A 16740-nucleotide genomic window follows, 5' to 3' on the forward strand; every position below is an offset into this window, starting at 1 on the left:
GATCTTACGTCAAAACTGGAGTTTGCATAACTTGTAAAAGCATTTGTAACACAAACTTACTCTTTTCAATATTGGTTTCCTCACTTTTAACATTGCTTTACTTAGACTAGGTATGACTTTGCATGACTTATCACTTCTTTCCAGAACAACTTGGTGGTGGATTTAAAACGAAACAAATATCATGTACTTGAGGAAGTATCCTGATATTAACCTTCTAGGCAAATTATTCCGTAAAACACTGCAAGATAACTATGTATTCTGATCCTCAGGAAGCGGACATAACTCACTGACATCACAATTTAGATCAGCGGTGATGGTCTTGCATCTATAGTTACTTTTTTAGGAAGTATTTACTAAATTGACAGAAATGCAGCAATGTCAGTATTCTGTAGGTTATGTTTATTCCCATCAAATTTTCATTAGAACTGCTGATATCAAGAGTATTTATTTTGGTGGGTAATTGAACCTTCCTAAAAGTTATGAGCTTCGTCAGTGCGCATGTGGTCTTTAAAATGTACTGAGTTTTTTAATGCTTATCAATAGCTTCATTATTGTAATGAAGTTATTTAGTTATTTTAGGGGAAGGTCAGGTATTTTTGTCTCAAGGCTACAGATTCTATTCAGTATTAATGTGCAGATAAAATTCTACCATTAATAACACAAAACATTTCAGGACAAATGTTCTCCTAGGAAGCTCCAAAGCTCTGTAGGGCTAAGAAGCTTTTTACTACTACCAAAACCTAAAGGTTTTTGAGGAAAGTAACAACCATATTTAATCTCGGTTGTTTGAAGTAGCATACTGTAATGTAGGTTTTCAGAAAAACTAACATCAAATGTAAATTTTATAAATTTCTTATCCTATTTTGAGCCAATATTTAGCAAAATTGCTATGAATTGATTTTAAATCACCTTGACTTTTCAGATCTGATTTCGATTGTTATTCTTGTGTTATTGGAAGGATCCCCGTGCGAAAGGACTATCTTTCAAACACTAAGTACTTGTGTGTGTATACATATATATGTATACACACATATACAGTGGCAGATAAAAATGAAATGGTGATTGTGAAAGGTTTGGTAGCAAAAATATTCAATGCAAAATTGTATTTCTGGGAGGTACAGGGCTGGGATATGGTCATTCACTAAGGTGTTACCAGGAAGAACACTGAAGAATTGGTGAAAGTTCAGTGATGAAAAATAACTGCCAGCTGGCCAACTAAAAATTCATCAAATAAAAATACAGCAAAAACCAAACAAAAAAACTAAATAGCCAAACAACTGGTCTGCATGTGCACTGAACAATAATGTAACGATAGAAAAAGAATGATATATGTAACAAAATAGGGTAGTGTACTCTTTGAGTGTTATGTAATAAAGAAATACAATACATTTAAGAAAGGATGAAAAAGTTGAATATAATAGCAACAAGAGCTTCGTGGTAGATCTGCCTATGGAACAGTCTTATTTGGAGGATGATAGAAGCCCATCTCGCAGGACTTTTAAAACTAGGCAGAGTCCTTTAATAAGAGAAAAAAATTCCTTTTTCTGGTAGGAAGCTTATCTTCATAACACAAAAAAATGTGAAAATGCCATACAAATGCGAGAAAGCTACTATAGTTTTAAAGTTATATTATTGATAAACTGGTCTTTTAAAATCGAGACTTTGTTTTGGGGAGAGGGACAGTAGAATATTTACAAGGCTCTTTTTTTTAATAACTAGAAATATGTTACCAAATAGAAATTTGACTGTCTTGTGTTTATACAAAAATTCCAAAACTATACTTTTATGTTCTAAAGGTGCTGTTTCTCCTCATAGTCCAGTTTAGATGTTTTAGTAACTTGGGGGGTGGGAGGGTACACAGACATGGCAGAATCGAGCATGTGAATGCTAGCTTTCAGCAAAGCTATTTAACAGGTCATTTTTGTGGGTATACACAATGTAGGTTGCATGAATGACAGCAACTGCTGCTGGCAGGTACTACTTCAGTCGTATCCTTCCTGCAAGATTTGAGAGGCAAGAACTTGAAGTTCTTCTTTCCACAGAGAGTCTAATTTATGCTTGTAGGTTCCTTACTTTCTATTGCTTTTATATTACTTGGTCCCGCTTTCTTCTTGGTGATGTTCCTTTCTATCTTTCCTGATGTGACAGTCTCTCATGAGAGAACACAAAAAGTAACAAATCAACATATGCGATGTATGAATTCGTTGCAGAAGTCAATCTGTTCCATAAGAAGGTTAAGTTTTGGTGTGAAAGTCGTGCTGGATCTGTCTCTGCGTATCTCCTCACATATTTCTGAGAATTATTTGCCTAGGTTTATTCAGTTAACTTTTTTTATTGGCCCTTTGAATGTGGTATTTTTTTAACCTGAAAAACCTTCTTATGTGAAAATAAAAACCCATTCAAAGCAAAATGCTCCCTAACTGAGGTTCATTTTACAAGCATTCCAGAGGTTTCAATAAACCTCTCATTCAGGTTATTGAAATTTCATTTGCAAAAGAAGTGTAGGTCTCTAAGTCATGTTGATAGATCTGACAGATTTCCTGCATATTTTTGCACTGTAAGTCTTTAAGGTTAATTTAATTTTCTGTGACTTGCCCTTTATTTCATCCTACGTGTGTGGGAAGAATCAGTCATGGGCAAAGGTCTCTAAAATGTCTTTTCAAAATGTTGGACATATTCTAGACCACCATTTGTTGGTCAGAGAATGTTTGTTTGGGTTTTAATGTTCTGAAATGTCCATAGAGACATATGTAAGCCTACCCCATTCCCTCTAGATGTCAGCAATGAAGTGGCTGTTGCATTCTCTTTTTCCTCAGGAGGATCCTGTCAGGTTCATCCTACGATGGTGTGGGTGATGAGTTGATTTCCCACACACTGATTTACAGGTTTTGAAGGTATTCTGCTGTCTTCTCCCCTACGTTTGGGACAGGGTAGAGAGCCTTATCTGCAATCTTGTGCTTCAGTCCAACTACCTATGGCTTTTGCTTTACTGTTTTCTGGAAGACATTCACTCATTACACCCCTTGCTTCTTCAAACCCAAAGGTCATTACTGCTCCCTCCATCTAAAGCTTGGTTGGCGTGGTCTGCCAACCGTTCAAGTCTTGAGTCTGTTGAGATGGACACTGTACGCTGGCTTTGGAACTAACACCGACAGGTCCATGCGCTCTTTGAGGTTAGGTAGTCCAGAGAGTTCATACCGTGGATGTGCCTACGGCATCACTTTGTCATTTTTAAGTGAAGAAGAGAGCGTAAAGATAACTCCCTAAGAATAGAAGCGTGCTTACTGAAAGAGTGAATCCAGCTCAAGGCAGGAGCTTTGCAAAGGCTTCTACACTTGATGCTATATTTGGGACGCTAATGATTGTAAGTACACAAAAGGTTGATCTCTTGCTATAATAGTTCTTCGCAATGATTGTACATAGAATCAGAATCTACAGCCTCTCAAATTATGACCAGGGGTTTTACCGTGAGGGAAATTGAGAGGGGATTTACCTTCATTTCTCGTTGCTGTGTTTCCCAGGCAGCTGGAAGGAACCATGTTTCTGTGGATACTATGGAGGAAAAAAGTCTCCAACCAGTTGTGCAATAAGTAGTGTAGTAATGCAGATTGTATAGATAGTAACAGCGTAGAGTAAGAACTCTGGTACTCTGCAGCTGACTATTTCATTCCTTAAGAAAAATTATTTCTAAATTCTGTGTGTGTTTTAGTACACATTTTTACCTTGATACAATAGCATTCTCTGGACACTTTTAGGTAAAACAGTTGAATTTCTAAAACTGTAGAGAAGAATTCTTTTGTTAATTCTGTTTGTTTTTAAAATGACAGTAATAAAACACTAGAATAAAAGACTCGGAGTTTATTCAGACTTTAGACTATGAAATTGCTACTTCTGGTACATGCTGGCAAGAAGTCAAATGCATGACCAGAATGCCTCTTCAACTTGCTCTCTAGTTGAATGTACATGTTATTTTATAGTATTTTTACGGTATTTAATTTTGTAATCTTTTATACTAAACACTGTATAACAACCTCAAATGTTGCATGTCTTTTAGAACATTTGCAGGTTAAACTGTGCCTTTATTCTTATGTGAAGTTCTAACAAGTGAATAGGGTGTTATGAAGTGGCTTGTGTACAAGGTTGGTCATTATTGATATATACAGTATTTTTTAGGCTATTCTGCACTGCATTTCCGGTATTCAGAGGTGAAGTGGAAAAGTACCACCAGTGAAACTTATATTGCAACATGCTAATGCTTCCAGGCTCTCTCCTTATCCTTGTTATTCTGATTTGCATTGCAGACTAGTGATAAGCAGATTATGAGGCCATTTAAACATTGGTCTCCTTGGAATAACTCCTAAGTACCTTCTATCACCAGTTTGGTTTTTTGCCCCCCATTAGCCTATTAGTATGTGTTAAAACGTGATGTATGTTGCTGATTTTTGTCATCCATTAGTGATTAAAATTGTACAACAGAACTTCAGAAAAAGTGAGCAACTGAAGACTCTTTTGTGGTTTTTCTTTTCTGAGAGACAGCTAGCAGGTTTTTTGAAGGAGACTTTGTGTGTCTATGGCAACGGTAGTCTGATCTGTTTAATAAATTGGTATAAGAAGCAGAGAACACAGGGTTTTAGTTCCTTTTGGAGGTAGAGGTAAGACTTATGTGAAAAAGTTCCAGGTGTCTGTCTTTTGAATCCCAGTGTCATCTTCATAAATACAGCAAGGCTTATTTTTAGTGATCCCTTCAAAACTTCACATCCCATTTCCAGTTAGAATACTTAAAATCTTTACTGATGTACTGACACTTTATTTAGTGCTGAATTATAACAGGCGTTTCTTTTTTCCTTTTAATTTTTTTATTTTTATTTTATTGACTTGGATTTGAAAGTTCCCCTTGTAAAGAAGATGGTCATAAAAAAAGTCTTCAGTAAGTACTCTGTTATTTATTCTTATCCTTTGGTTCTAACAGATACAAAGACATCCTGAAAAATGTGTTTGCAAACCGTGAGGAAATCAGAAAAGAATACCTCAAGTTGGAAATGCGACTGAAAGAAAATGCACTGAAGACATATTACCAGAAACAATGTCATGAACAAATTCAACTGATGTGCTCTGAAGAAAGAGTAGAAAAGGTGAGTTTTCTGTAATGTAGTACAAGGTATCATCTCTCTTCATTTTGCTATACTAATGTATGATTTTTTCTTAAGTGATTATATAATAAGTTAATGCTTAAATATTTAATTAAAATGGGACACACTGATTATCACTTGGATAACATCTTCTGACATTAATACAGAAAATGTAATAGTAATGCTAGGTATGCCATGTTTTTCCCACACTGCACAAAAAACTGTTGATGTGCTTATTGCTGCTAATTGTGAAAACTTTTTGACTTGCCCTTATGTAGGCTTGATTGTCATAGTTACTTAAGACCTGACTAGACTTAGGAGACTCATGATGCTCTAGTCCAAAACCAAAGCATCTTAATGGATGCATGGTATAGCCATTGAAGCTCTTATCAAGCTGAGTAATCCATTTGTGTTTCGTAAGGAAGAGCATGGACCTAGTGCTAAACAAGACTGATTATTATCATTGGTGTTTTCAGTTGTCACCAGGAAGATGTTTGGATAGCTGCTTAAGGACACAGTCTTGTGAACTGAAATAATCACGTTTAGTTGCCTTGAATTTTAAGAGAAGAATTTGGGGACTAAGTATGAACAATTGCTGTTGTGCAGCACGAAATGCTGGTGTCTTTCTAGAAGAATCAAAGTATAAATAAGTAAGCATGATTAGATAGTATCTTAATTTTTCTGATAAAAGTCATCTTAAAGGAATATATGTTTTATGTAGGTATGAAGTTGAGGGTGGGGCTGATTTTGCTTAGTCACAGTAGCAATCTGTATTTGGCCGAAAATTATAGTTTACCATATGACTATTTTTCCCCAGTGATTCAGATGAAATTTGGTCCTTAGATAAATGTCAAAGTGAAAATATATCACAAGTTTTTGCTTGTCATTAATGAAGATATTTCAAGTGACTAATGTGTTCTAGAATTCTCTTTTATGCCACAGAAACCCCAAAGCAATATTTTTCTATACATACCATAGTTTTAGATGCTGCTTACAGTGCACCATAGCTGTGTGTCTATTCATAGTGAGAAGTTAGACCTTCATACACTCTATTTCATATCAATGTTTTTTAACTGAGTTAACTTTTATTTTTAATGTTAGCAGTGCTGCACTCAAATGTTAGTTTTGCCATTAGTTAACTTATACTTGCAATGTACTAAGGGTCAAGAGGCACTGTCCTGTAAGTATGATGCCGTATTTATTAACAAGAGTAAGTCACTTTAGTGGTAAAATTAAATGTCCTTTTGCTATTGCTTTGGAACAAATTGGATTTTAATTTGGAATCCAGCAATGTGATTATCAAAGTGACTTCTCAAGTTTCCCTTGTGCACTATAATGCTTCTGTTCTTCCTTGTATTTTTGCACATTTGCCATTTTCCTAAATGCTTCTGGGTTTTCTTTCTGTGAAATAGACTGTTAGGCCACAGGGGTATTTATGAAATATTAATTTTCCAGGGAAAATTTTCCTTATAAAATATTTTCTCATTTTACAGTTAATTGTCCGTGCTCAGTAACTAGATACAGTAATGATTTTTAGGTAAATTAACACAAAGCAAATGATATCTTATCTATATTTGAACAACCCCAGTTAGAACACTTTAATTCAAAACAATAATTTCAGAAAGATGGGAAGTAAACTTACATTTGAGTTTAGGTTACCTTGATCTCTGTTCTTAAATGTCTTCTTGTTGCAAAAATTGTGTCACAATTTATTTTGTGAAATTCGGTCCATCCTGGACCACTAATAAATCTTTCCCATTGTCCACATAACTGCGCCTGTTTCCAGCTTCTTTAGAACTTGGATGCTGCCCATTTAAAGGGCTTGTTTATGTCCTCATGCCAAATGCCTGTTCTTCCACTCTTGTTACTTGTATTTCTGCATCTGTGTTGTTCTGTTGCATGCTAGGTATCAGCTACAGTAGAGTTAGCCAGAAAACCTTTGTGCCAACAGGAGAACATGGATAGAACATTCCTCTTTCTATGGAAACATAAAAAGTTAGTATGTGCCCCTGTGTTATAGTTACTTTTAATGATCTTGCTGAGTTTGAAGAAGTCTGCTCAGTTGTGACCTATTTTATCTTGAAGGTTTCTGCATCAGTCATGGAATCTGGGGGTTTTTTGTTTTTTGTTTTTTTTTATTTTTAGAGACATGACAAAAACCTGCTGGCACTTTGACAGGATTAAAAAAAAAGGTTTAAAATAATTTCTCCAATTTTGATTGCTATGTTAACACTATATTTACTGTCTAGGAAGGGAGCATATTCCTGGAAAGCAGTCAGTCTATCTTGGTTTTGGTTTTTTTTCTTACTGCAATTGCCCATGCTGGATCCAAAAAACACTTGCTGAACATGTCCCAGTTCTTCAGGCCTGGAGGGACAATTTCTTCTATATGTCTCGTGATTTTTCTTCTTTTTTAAATTACAAAAGAGAGTAGCAACAAAGTATCTTGCCCAGGACTACACGTGTTCCAGAGGTTGTGTACAGCTAGCAGGCATAACAGTATTTGTTTTGCTGTTGGAGCACATCCATGTAACATGTCCTTCCTTCCTGGGAACCTATTGGATGGGTTCATCAAATGGTGGGATATTGTCAATACCACCTTCAATCCTAATACCTCTCCTGCACCATGTAAACGCTGAAATATGCAAAATGATGTGTTTGAATTTCTCTGCTTCAGCAGTCCTGGCAGCTCTCTCCTAGTCTCAGTGGTCAGAGGGAACCAGTGGTCACTGTGAGCTTCAGTCTGACAGTTAACTCTTCCTCCTGATACTTTCCCTAAGGAGCTGGTCCTTTACAAAGTGACTTTGTCTTCTCTGGATCCTCTGTCATCTTAGCAGATAAGACAGCCTAAAGAGAAAGCAAAGTGAAATTCTGTCCAGAAGTTCATCTTTGACCTGTTAAGTCGCCTGGAAGCACACATATAATTCAGGTCTCTTTACCGTGCTGGTTCTGTGTTCTGCATGCCGTGTGTTGAAGTGAGCATTTTGAAAAGTCTCCTTAAGAAATGCAATCTGCATGTCTCCACATACTGTTCCAATTTTCTACAGTATGTTCAGAAGGACATCCGTTAGAGTAATTTCTGTTTCGTGCAGCATTAGGAGGTACATTTTAGAGTTTCTTACGAAATTTTATAGTAGAACTAATTTGGCCTGCTATTCTAAGTACGTAGATTTATTCTAATTGGTGAAGTTTTCATTTAGAGTGTTAATTTTGGAACGTATGGATGTAGAGATTTAGGTTACGTAATTTTTAGAATGTAAAAACTAACTGGGTTCTGTATGTTTGTTTTTGTTGAGGGTAGCAATATACTTCAAATGTTTGTGGCTTTTTGTTTGGTTGGGGTTTTTTTAACTAACTAAAGGTTAGGCCTAGTTGAACTCTGTGAACTCTACCTAAAGTTAATGTTCTTTATGACTGACTGAATTAATGACCTAATTTTAAAGTATACTGCAAACTATAGCTGTCTTCTGAATAGAAAGAGCCTCCCTTGCCTTGTTAGGACACTACCTCATTCATATCCAGCTTGCTGTTGCTGGTTTTGTGCCTTTTTGCTGTCAGATTTCAGAAAAGAGTCAGAAGAATTTTGATGCTTGAAGATAGAGGGTTTTCCTTTTGCCAAAAATTTTATCCTTTAGTGGTCTTTTTCTAGGACATATTGCATTAGGAGAACAAAGCAGATAAAATTCCTTCTTCATGTTCATGCTTGAGTTACGAGAAATTATTAGGTGGTTGTATCTAGAAGTGTGTTTGCCTGTATGAGCATGTATAGTTTTTCCAGTCTTTCCAACTTGGGGTAATTATGGTCTAGAACAGAAATTTGTCAAATCCAGCATACTATTCTTTAAAGAATACTCAAATTACTATATTCTTTGTTATAAGGGCTTCCAGGAAAAAAAAATTTGAAAATGTTTAAGTAGAATTCAGTAATGCCTTTAAGGAGAATGTGCTACTTCAATTTTATTGAACTCGTCAAAAATGCAAAATGTTCATTATGTATAGAAGTATGGAAAAAATATTTTTTTTAAATAGAGATGTTTGTGATCATAATTTGAAAGTTTCCGCTTAACCCCTGATTTTTAGGCTACTTGCAAGCGGGATCAAAGGCTTGCAATGCTTAGAACCAACCGCGTACACATGCAGAAGAGGAAAGAAGAGGAGGTTGAACATTTTGAGGAAAATACCAATTGGCTGCATCGTGTTGAAAATGAAATGCGCCTCCTGGGTCAAGATGGGTGTATTCCAAAGGTAAAATGCCTTTCGCTTCAAGGGCAGATTTCATGCCTTGTAGGTAACATCTGACTATAGTTAAGAACAGATTTTTACTGCCCCCCCATCTCACTTCTCATGGCTTCTGCTTTAATTCTTTCAGGATGGTTTCAAATACTAGTTTTAGATGTTTTCATTCTTCTGACCTAATAGTACTGCATTGTTTGTGCAAGTATTCCTTGTTCATGAAAGTGTACAATTACATACAAAAATGCATGCTAAAGGGAATGATACAGCTGAGCAGTTCAGATGGCTGCCAGAGCTGATCCTGCTCCTGGCGAGACAGTTCTAGTCTTGCTTTTGCAGTAACTCCCGATGTTCGTCCAACCATATGACAACCTAATTCTTAGCCTGGCCAAAAATACCTTCTTTTTTGGTAGGTCCTAGGTGAGAGGTGGAAAGGAGTGTGAAGTTGTGCCAAGTTCTCTGCCAAGTTTTAGCAAGTAGTCAATTCAGTGTAGCCTCAGACAAGCACCAGGGATGACAGAAGGGAAGGGACAAAGGTCTGTGCAGGAAGAAGAGGGAAAAAAGGTGGAGAGTTGTTCTTCCCTCCCTTTTAGTTTCAGCCAGCAATTGGAATGGCTTAAATGATAGTGTAATGAGCACTTATGTGACTCATATAATGGAATATGTTTCAATACCTGTATTTTTATTAGGATGACTAAAATTTGTTGATAAATTAACTTTAAGATATTTCAAATAAGATATTGGTATCTCTGGAAGATGACTGAATACAGTGAAGACTTGTCATAGATAAGTTCACTGACAAGTTCACTGAAATTCAGGTATGGAGCAAGAGCACAGGAAAAGATGCAAGCATGTTTTTGGGCATGCACAGATAAGCATAGATGGATGCCTGATGGGTTCTTAACGTTAATTGTAGCATACCCACTGCTGGTCAAAGGAAATCCACAAAGCAATATTTACACATATAAATAAGAATCAAACAATTCCTACTTTTCTACCATAGAACTTTATTATAAAAACAGATCCACTCCATCTTTACTGCTCAATGTAGGATGAAGTCATATTTTTAGTTTAAATAGTAGTTTCTCACTTTCAGTTTGATGTCCGGTTGTTTTTTTTCTTGATAATTTCCCAAGGAACTCTGTAAAGATCTGCAATGTTGCCATTTAAACCTAGAAGTTAAGGACCTGAAAGCCCAGATTGAGCACATGTTATCTCTGGTGTCCCTTCAAGATCAACATTATAAGCAGACAGAAAAGTAAGTATGGTTTCACAGCCAGCTTGATAAGACTTGTATTCTGACACTTGTATCTTCAGAAGACATATCTATAGAGTTTAGTTTTATTTGAAACAGAAGCAAGATTTTTCTCAAACTTCTTTTTTCTAGCTTAAAATTTTGTTTTCATAAGCAAAAAGGTATGTAAAATAATAATGACTTCATAAACATCGGTCTTTATCCACTGAAGGATTTATTGTTTAACAGAAACTGCAGGTATACTCTAATGCTTCTTATTTCTATTTCATTTTCTTCTTGGCATAGTTTTTACAAATTGTTCAATGGATCATGCTGTGTTATATTCCTCTTCTGTGCTGAATATCAATATTGATTTTTTTATAAGTGCTTGTGTTGTCTTTTAATTCCTTGCACTGTAGACATTAATTTATCTGTATTAACAGTTGTTACTATTAAAGTCTTATCTAGATAGTCAGACTGAAAAAAAAATTAATTTTCAGGTAAGCATCAGCTCTTTTTCTACCATCAGTCTCCCAAAAATGTTGGAGACTATCTTTCAGAGTGTGACGTAAGGAATGTGAAGTAGTTGCAAGTCTATTCAGTAAACAAGTGTAATAAATTTATAATTAAATCATTAACCAGCTTTTCTTTTTCTTTTGGAGAAAAGACTGATGCCATAAACACTACAAAAACCAATACATAAACTTGCAAAACTGAAAGCCAAATTTTTAAAGCTATGTTAGTAATTACGTCACTTTCCCTATTGCTTGAACCTACTGTTTAGTTTTGCAGCTGACTCCGCATTTAATGAATTCCTGTGTTGAGATAGAATTTCTAAACTTCTGTCACTTTGGTTTGTAGTTGTGCATGGATCTTAATGTATTTCATTCTTTAATTAAAGATCCTAGTATCTAAATTTATGTGGACTAGACTTCTAATAAGGTTCTACACACATCTAATTAAGATGTACTTGGTTTAAACCACATCTTGGTTTATACTCTTCTTCATTAATCCAATACTTAATTTTAGGAAGTCAGAACTCAATCAAGATATACTGACTGTATTTCTGTGGTGTATAAGGGACTGAAGATCTTGGACACTGAGGAAAAACTGTACTTAGTAAATGCTTAGAGTGGAACACAAGATTTTGCAAAAGAGGAAAATCACTCTACTTAGTCATGAGTATTTCCTCTCAGTGTTATGGTATTCCCCAAAATAAATTAAAATAAATTACACAGCAGAACTTGGGGGTTGCAGGAAGGGAAGGGAAGAAGGGCAAAAAATCCCTTATATTCCTAATAGTGGCAGTGCTAGTAAGGATCAGATTAGTTATGGTTGTCATATTTGTCTTGCCTCTTTATTTTACAGAGTACTAAATACTTTGCTTCCAGTTCTTCGCAAGCAATACTTGACTTTGAAAGAAGCTGGGTTGACAAATAATTTAACTGAGACTGAATTTGGGGAGGTCGAGCAGCTGATTCAAAGACAAAAATCGGTAGTTTGGGCTGACCAGACTGAAGGAAAGGAACAAAATCAAAACCATGAAGTAGAGTTGTCAGCTATCTTTGCGTTCCCACAACTAGTGAACAGACCAAACACCCCATGCCGTAAGTATATAATTAATTTGTTCTCTGTTGGAAATACTTCTAAAAGTTTCCTGCAAAAGATATATGGTATCCATAAACACAGTGGATGCACACTTCTGCAAATACTGGAGCCAAATGGAAAACCGAGCCTCAGACACACTTTATAAATTATATACTATTCTTAATTGGATATAGGAAATAAGTTTACTTTTTCAATGGCTAGACACACTCTGCCAACAGATAATTCCCTTATTCTCTTGTTTTAACATACCCTATATATCAATATTCCTAGACCCTGTGAGTGTTATTAATAATTCCATTTGAATCTTTCACAAGACATTGATGGAAAATGCATCATAATGTCGCTGTTATAATTCTGCTAGTGATTCAAAAAGTTAAGCAGCTCCTACAGTTTTGCACAGTTAGAAGTAATAGCCTTGAGGGGGCTGAGATTTCCCATTAATTACAGGTTGACCTGGAATCAATTTAGAACAATATAAGTTTTTATTTTTCCAAGAATCAAAAGTTTCACCATTTTTACCATGGAACTGACTGCTTTCCTGTATCCTGATGGCCACATTTCTTCTCCATGACTCTGTGTAAACCGTCTTTTCTTCTTTAGCTCTTAAATGAGTTGCCCTGGAGTGTAGCCTGGTTAAAAAGGGATGAAGAATCCTTCTAGAAAGTGCTGTTCTGAGGGATGACAAGGAAAATCTCAGCCTGACAGTGCAGCTGTTGTGGGCCAATGCTTCTATCTTGTGCTCTGGATAGGCAGCACTCGACACACTGGAGCTTTCTGATTACAGCTAATAATTCATAACATTGAAAGGCATTCATAAGTAACAACAGAAAAGCAGATAAATAATACTTCATCTTCTCAAAAGCTGGTAGGCATGGAAGAGCATTGACCCTGGAGCACTGTGAAATTAGTTCTCTGCTTCCTTTAGCTTTCTTCCTCTGCACAACTCACTCTGGGGTTGAGAATTATTCTGCCAGAACAATTTATTACCTCTGTTCTCCTTAAGTGTGTATGTGATTTTTGGCATATGTTTGTATTGTTGTTGATCATACCAGATAGCTGATTCCCAGTATTTCACTGTCTGCAATGTAAAGATCAGACTGTGTTTAGGATGGGCTGGGTGTGTGTGTGGGGAGGTGGTGTCAGGTTGGTTTTGGTTTGAAGGGGTTTTGGGGGGGGGGGGGTGTTTTTGTGTCTTGTGAGAGATGGAAAAGAAAGTTTGAAGATTTGCATGATTATACTTCCTATTCTGCCCATGCTAGTCAGGGATTCGACAAGGTTGAAAGCAGTTGTTGGCTTGCCCATTTCTCCTTCCAGCTTGGAGTGAGGGCAGCGGACCTCAGCGGGTGGCAGCATTCTTGCGCTCTGCTCCATTCTCATTTCCCAGGTAGAGAGAAATTGCATGTGATCTTGAATTGCTGGCAATGGCTTGGAAAGTCATGGCGGTGATAAGTATCTGCATTTTGTGGCATTGCGCTCGTTAGGAACCATGATGCCACTGTCATATCATAATGGAAATATGTTCTGCAAAGCTTTATGAAAGGCATTAAAATAAAAGGTAGTGGTTTTCTTTCTTGTTTTATCTTTATCTTTAAACAAAAAGAAAACAGTTTTTAAAATTGGTTTTCTAGTCTGTTTATTCTGTCATGGCAAAGCAAATTAGTGAAGGGTTTGGAGGTGAGGGTTGTTTCCTGTCATAACTCGTCTGAGAATTCAAATACTGTAACATGTTGTTTTCAGTGCTAGAACACTGGAATTTTAAGTGCTAGCAGTTCTGATAACAAAAATCACCACATTTTTATTTTGAATCATGTTTTGCGTGCACGTGTATATATGTATGCCTATATTTTTCACTTATAATTTAGACTGAAATTTGTAACTTGTTCATTATGTAAAAAAAATACCTAAAAAATGGCAGTTATGTTATGATAGGATATGTGGAAGTATGAGTCTGACTGAAGAAGGGAAGAAATACAAACTTCTCTAAACTACTTGTAAAATAAGAATTCGAGACTCACATGCAATGGGGCTTTTACTTGGAGATCTGTATTGTGTATGTTGCAAGGCAAACATGAAGCCATGCTCCTGGCTGATATTTATTTTATACCACAGGCATATATTTAATATACTTTTTTTTTTTCCCCTTTTAGGTGAACTTTTTTTTCTGGCAGAATAGGTAGCGAGAGGAACCCAAATACAGATCCAGTAAACTGTATAATGTAGTTTCTAACTAAATATTGATTGTAGAGATTGTGTTTTGTCATGTGTGATATCATTGTCGTGAATTTTAACTCCTGATGCTAGTAAGTTTTGTTAGAGTTCTTGATTAATCTACTTCTGTTCCACCTTTCTTAGAGTCCTGTGTTGTATCTATTCTATACATGACGAGTAAATCGAAATTAACTCTAAAATAACTATTTTTTAAGTTGCACGCAAACTGTTAAGGCATAAACATTTCACTCCATTAAAATCATTAGACATAATTTGAGGGATTGTCGTGCAAGTCTTAGGTAGAGGTTTTCCAGTTATTCTCTTGTTCTCAATGTTGTTGAACTGCATGTTGACTTAAGTAAATGGACACTATTTTTTAATTAAGATGGACTTTTCTCAACTGTAAATGGTGTCTTTTGCCTCAAGAGAGCCATATAAATCTTTTGTGGTATTTTTTTTTTTTGTTTACTTGTTGTTCTTTGGAAAAGGAAATAGGAGCTGTTACTTTCACTTTTCCCCTTCTTATTAGATGCAGGAGAAAACATGGTAGAACCAATTGTCCTCCAAATTTTTGTAACCTTTACAGGAAAGTTTATGATAATTTCTAACAAGGCACTTCTCAGGTGGTTTTTTTATGCTCTTCATCTGATTGTGTGCTCTCTCCATTTGCTTTTGACTAGTTGTATAAATGTGTTCATACTTTTAGGGGATGTTGCTAGGAATTTTTTTTCTCAAATTACTGAAGATTTTTAATCATCTTTAATCTGCCTCTGCCTCTGCCTCTCCCTCTCCTGTTGTTGAAGTAACATAAGTTTTCTTCAACAGCTTTTTTCCTCTCAATACTGCTTGTTAGTATAAGACCTACTGTACCGCAGGTAACTATTGTTGTACAAACACTTCTAAACCTAAGTCATTGTACAGAATAAGACATTGCTACTAGGTACTAAAGTACTGAGAACTTGACATAAGACATTTGAATTTGGAATCGAGAATTGGCTTTAAATACTGGAAGAAATTAAAATAAAGTTCTAAAAATTATTAATTGGACATTCAATTTAATTTTAAAACATTGAGATGATAACAGGTAAACACGAACAGTAGCAGCTCTGCTCAGAAAATATAAACTCTTTTCAAACAATATTTTTATAGTATCATTTTAATCTAAATGTGTACTTAAATGCTACTGGTGTTGACACAATCATTTCCATATACCTGCTTACCAATGCTTTAAATCTTTTTTCCATTGAGCACAGAATAAATGCAATGAAGTACTTCTTCAACTGCTGGTTTGAATTCACATTTAAAATATGTTGAACTATTAGCTGATATTATCTTATGGAAATTATTTCTGTTGTGCAAGAATGTATATAACGAACTATTAAGAAAAAAAACATAAATCAGAAAAAATACATTAGCATGGGAAAATGCGACGTAGTGCAAGGGCAACATCCTGAACAGAAATAGGAAGGATGTAGTAACTTCTTTTTTCCTTTAAAGATGAAATAAATTATTCAGGAATCCAATTCCTTTTCCCTAAAGTTGTCTCAAAAGTATGCTTGGCAAATGTTAGCAAGAGCTGACCTAAGAACTTAGTGAACAAATAAAAAGGAAGATTTATACAGATCCCCTCACACCTTTGGTGCATTGATATTTTATTATTTATAATTTGTTCAAGATGTTGGGAAGGAAATAGTGGTTTGCACTAAGATGAAAAAAAAAATTAGCCACGTGCTAAACAGTGGTCTTTATTCCTTATATAAAAATCTGTATTTCACATATAATTGCATCGGCTTCGACTTGTCAACAGGAAAGAGCAATGCAGTTAATTTCTTGCGATTTGATTCTTATTTTTCGTATTATAAGTTGAGAGCAGTAATCTTTTTTAAAATCTCCTATTTAATATAAATAGGCCGCCTTGTATTAGTGTCTGAGACGTTTCTTTTCTAAATAATCTGGGGGAGAGGGTAGAAAAGTTAACTGGTGGCAATGTAATGTTTCTTTCATATGAAATGTAAGTCTAGACCCCTCTAAAAGGAAGAGAGTGTATGAGATCTGCTGGTAACAAATGTGATGTACTGCTTTTGAACCTATGTTAACACATATTTGAAAGAATGTTTTTTTGAGATAAAACCCCTCTGCAAAAATGAGATGCAGTGAGATTTATGAGGGAAAATATAAATTCCTCTTTAGTGTAAGCTTACAAAGTTAATAATTACATATCTTCTGTTGAACTCAAAAGTATCTAGGGATGCATGCAGTATCCATACATTATCTGTATTTGGAAATTTCAGATTTCTTCAACTACAAGTTACTGTTTAGTCACTATGC

General features: G+C 35.5%; 1 protein-coding gene across 1 annotated transcript in view; it reads left to right on the forward strand.

Annotated features, from left to right (window-relative positions):
• KIF18A (kinesin family member 18A) overlaps positions 1–16740 on the forward strand; it is a gene marked incomplete at its 5' end in the record, with an annotated part of 42738 nt that overhangs the window by 11971 nt on the left and 14027 nt on the right. Inside the window, 4 exons of the mRNA XM_082000683.1 lie at positions 4970–5132; positions 9210–9374; positions 10499–10620; positions 11965–12203. Coding sequence (XP_081856809.1) covers positions 4970–5132; positions 9210–9374; positions 10499–10620; positions 11965–12203 — 689 coding nt within the window. The remainder of the gene's footprint in view (positions 1–4969; positions 5133–9209; positions 9375–10498; positions 10621–11964; positions 12204–16740) is intronic.

The sequence above is a fragment of the Phaethon aethereus genome (genome assembly GCF_964289735.1).
Source record: "Phaethon aethereus genome assembly, chromosome: 5".
Classification (NCBI taxonomy): domain Eukaryota; kingdom Metazoa; phylum Chordata; class Aves; order Phaethontiformes; family Phaethontidae; genus Phaethon; species Phaethon aethereus.